This window comes from Gorilla gorilla, chromosome 16 (assembly GCF_029281585.2).
Source record: "Gorilla gorilla gorilla isolate KB3781 chromosome 16, NHGRI_mGorGor1-v2.1_pri, whole genome shotgun sequence".
Taxonomy (NCBI): domain Eukaryota; kingdom Metazoa; phylum Chordata; class Mammalia; order Primates; family Hominidae; genus Gorilla; species Gorilla gorilla.
In genome coordinates, this window is record NC_073240.2 from 74963866 (window position 1) to 74966700 (window position 2835).

General features: G+C 57.7%; 1 protein-coding gene across 1 annotated transcript; it reads left to right on the forward strand.

The window, feature by feature from the left end:
* LOC109023367 (putative GED domain-containing protein DNM1P34) lies at positions 1 to 1046 on the forward strand. The gene is made up of 2 exons (XM_019010406.2): positions 1 to 213; positions 951 to 1046. Exons 1-2 carry the CDS (start codon positions 1 to 3, stop codon positions 1044 to 1046), a joined length of 309 nt encoding a protein of 102 aa, XP_018865951.2.
* The last annotated feature ends 1789 nt before the right edge of the window (positions 1047 to 2835 follow it).

The window sequence follows — 2835 nt, forward strand, 5'->3', positions numbered from 1 at the left end:
ATGCCCTCGTGCTCTCCATGGCAGGCCAGCAAGGCCGAGGAGAATGTCTCTAACAGCTTCATGCACTCCATGGACCCACAGCTGGAGCGGAAAATGGAGACCACTCAGAGCCTGGTGGACTCCTATGTGACCATTGTCAACAAGACCATGTGGGACCTCATGGTTGGTCTCGTGCCCAAGACCACCATGCACCTCGTGATCAACAACATGCATGCACCGCCTCATGGGGGCAGGAGGCTCCTGTAGCACTGGGGACACAGGTGGCCGTGTTGGCCTGGCAGAGATGACAACCAGCCCTATGGGACCAGGTCCAGGGAGAGGGGCACGGTCCAGACCAGAGCTGTCCCATAGAACTATAATGTGGGACTGGGCACAGTGGCCCATGCCTGTAATCCCAGCACTTTGGGAGGCCAAGGCAGAAGGATCGCTTGAGCCCAGGAGTTTGAGACCAGCCTGGGCAACATAGTGAGACCTGGTCTCTACAAAAAAAATTTAAAAATAGCTGGGCCTGGTGGTGGCATGTGCCTGTAGTCCTAGCTACTCAACAGGCTAGCCTTGGAGGATCACTTTGAGCCAAGGAGGTTGAGGCTGCAGTGAGCAGTGATCTCACCCACTGTACTCCAGCCTGGTGACAGAGCGAGATCCTATCTCCAAAAATTAAAAACTGAGTAGACAGGTGTCCTGGTGGCATGATAGGTCCTGGGTCCCCTCCCAGATCTGTGACCTTGGGCAGGTGACTTTTCCTCTGGACCTCAGTGTCCCCATCTGAGTGAGAAAAAGCGGTGGGGAGGTGGGTCTTCGAGTCTAAGTGGTGTAGAAGCCGCATCTGAAAAGCCATACTCGGGGCTCCAAGTCCAGCGTACAGCCCCAGCAGGGCCTGGCAGGGTGGCCAGGGTGGCACAGGCATCAGGTCCCAACCTCTTTCCCTCTTTGGCCACTCTCAGACCAAGGAGTTCATCTTCTCGGAGCTGCTGGCCAACCTGTACTTGCATGGGGACAAGAACATGCTGATGGAGGAGTCGGCAGAACAGGCACAGTGGTCATGAACACAATCAGCACGCCCACGGGGGCCCATGGACAACTCCTGACTGCAGGTGCAGAGCATCCTAGCTGGATGCAGGTACCAGGGCTGGCCCCCACGGCCCCAAAGCCCCCCAGCCTCCATGGCTAAGACTGTGGGCTCTTGGAACAGGCTCCATGCCCAAGTTGGCAGATGTGGGTGCTCTCTAGAGTCCTCGGAGAGGGCGGAGAACTCATGGTTTATGGTGTAGGGGCTGGGAATGTGGAGGGCGTTGTGTGTGGGGCTGGACTCTGAGGCGGTCAGAGGCCTAGGAACGTCACCTGGGCACAACATAACTGTCGTGCAGTCTGAGTCATGCTGCCAGGGCAGGGTATCCAGTTCCCAGTCTGGGAGTGCCGAGAGCCAAATCCACTGCAGAGCAGGGGTGATAGTCAGGGTCCCACCTCCTCTATCTATTGGCAATCCAGTGGTGATCTAGGATAAAATCTTGAGAGTCCCATACACATGGTCATCCCACAACACACCTCACAGGCCAGGCAGGAACACACAGCTCCCTTCCCTCCCTCCCAGGTACCACCATAGCTGCTAGCGTGTGACCGAAGGCAGGGTCCCTGGCCCCTGCTGAAACACTACCGCCAGCCAGCGGGCTCATGCACCTTGGCCTGTTGCTCCTAGGGGTCACCTGTGCTATTCAGCCAAGGGGACCACAGTCCCTGCTGGCCTAGCTGAGCTTCTCGTAGCAAGCCCACCCACCTCCCCTGCCACGGACTCTCCCTCTTCTGCTCTTCCCAGCAGGAAGGGCCCAGGCTCACCTATGCCACCTGCAGCCCCCCACAACCAGCTGAGGCTCCCCTCTTAGACTTATAAGTCTATGGCCAGTAGCATATGCCCTTCCTGCCTCCCCCAGGGTCCTTTCAGAGGGTCCTGGGCTTTCTGACCACCCAGAGGGCCCCTGGCACTCACTCCAGTCCAGCCATCCCTTTTAGCTTCACAATCCTGGGTCAAGCAGTGTTCCTTTTCTATCAGGCCTGGTGGCTGTTGGGTGGGGCTCCCCAAGGTGAGAGGTGGCCTTGGGCCAGTGGGTTGGAAGGGAGGGTGACCAGAGAAGAGGGAAGCCCGAGGGGGCTGAGCATTGGTCTGAACTGTGGGTGCACTGCCTGGGTGCCGTGGGAGAGGCCAGTGTGTGTGGGCTGGGGAGGGCCACCGCAGCCCCCAGGCACTACCTGTGAAGCTCCAGCTCCTCCCTCCATCTTCCTCCCCTTCTCCTTCCAGCCTCTCTTTTCCAGGAACCTTGCCACACCTGCACCTGCGTCCTCCCCTCCCCAGCCCTCCCACAGCTGCTGCAGCACGCCTGTGCTCTGTGCTTGCCTCACCAGCTCTCTGCTCACTTTTCTCTCTCCCGTTTTCTCTCTGCTTTCTCTCCAACTGCCAGCTGATCAGGTCAGGCAAGTCCATCCTGTCCTGAGAGCCCCAGCCCCACTCTGACCTCTAAACAGATCCTCCTCTTCTCAGAGGCCTCCCTTTCCAAGCCTGCCTGGGCAGGTGTCCTGTGACTTGACAGTGGCTCCCCAGCCCCAAAGCCAGCCCCCTTCATCTGTGACTTAGTCTGTCGTAGTGGTGAGCTGACACATCCAGGTGTGACCCTTGCTGAAAACTTGTGCCCCCTCTGTGGTATGCCCCTGCCCTGTTCTATAAATATCTATAAATTCTCTCTCTCTCTCTCTCTATATATATATATATATGTACACCTACACATGGCTGACCGCCTCACCTCTAGCACTGGGAATCTGTCACTGTGCTGTCCTTGTGGAGTC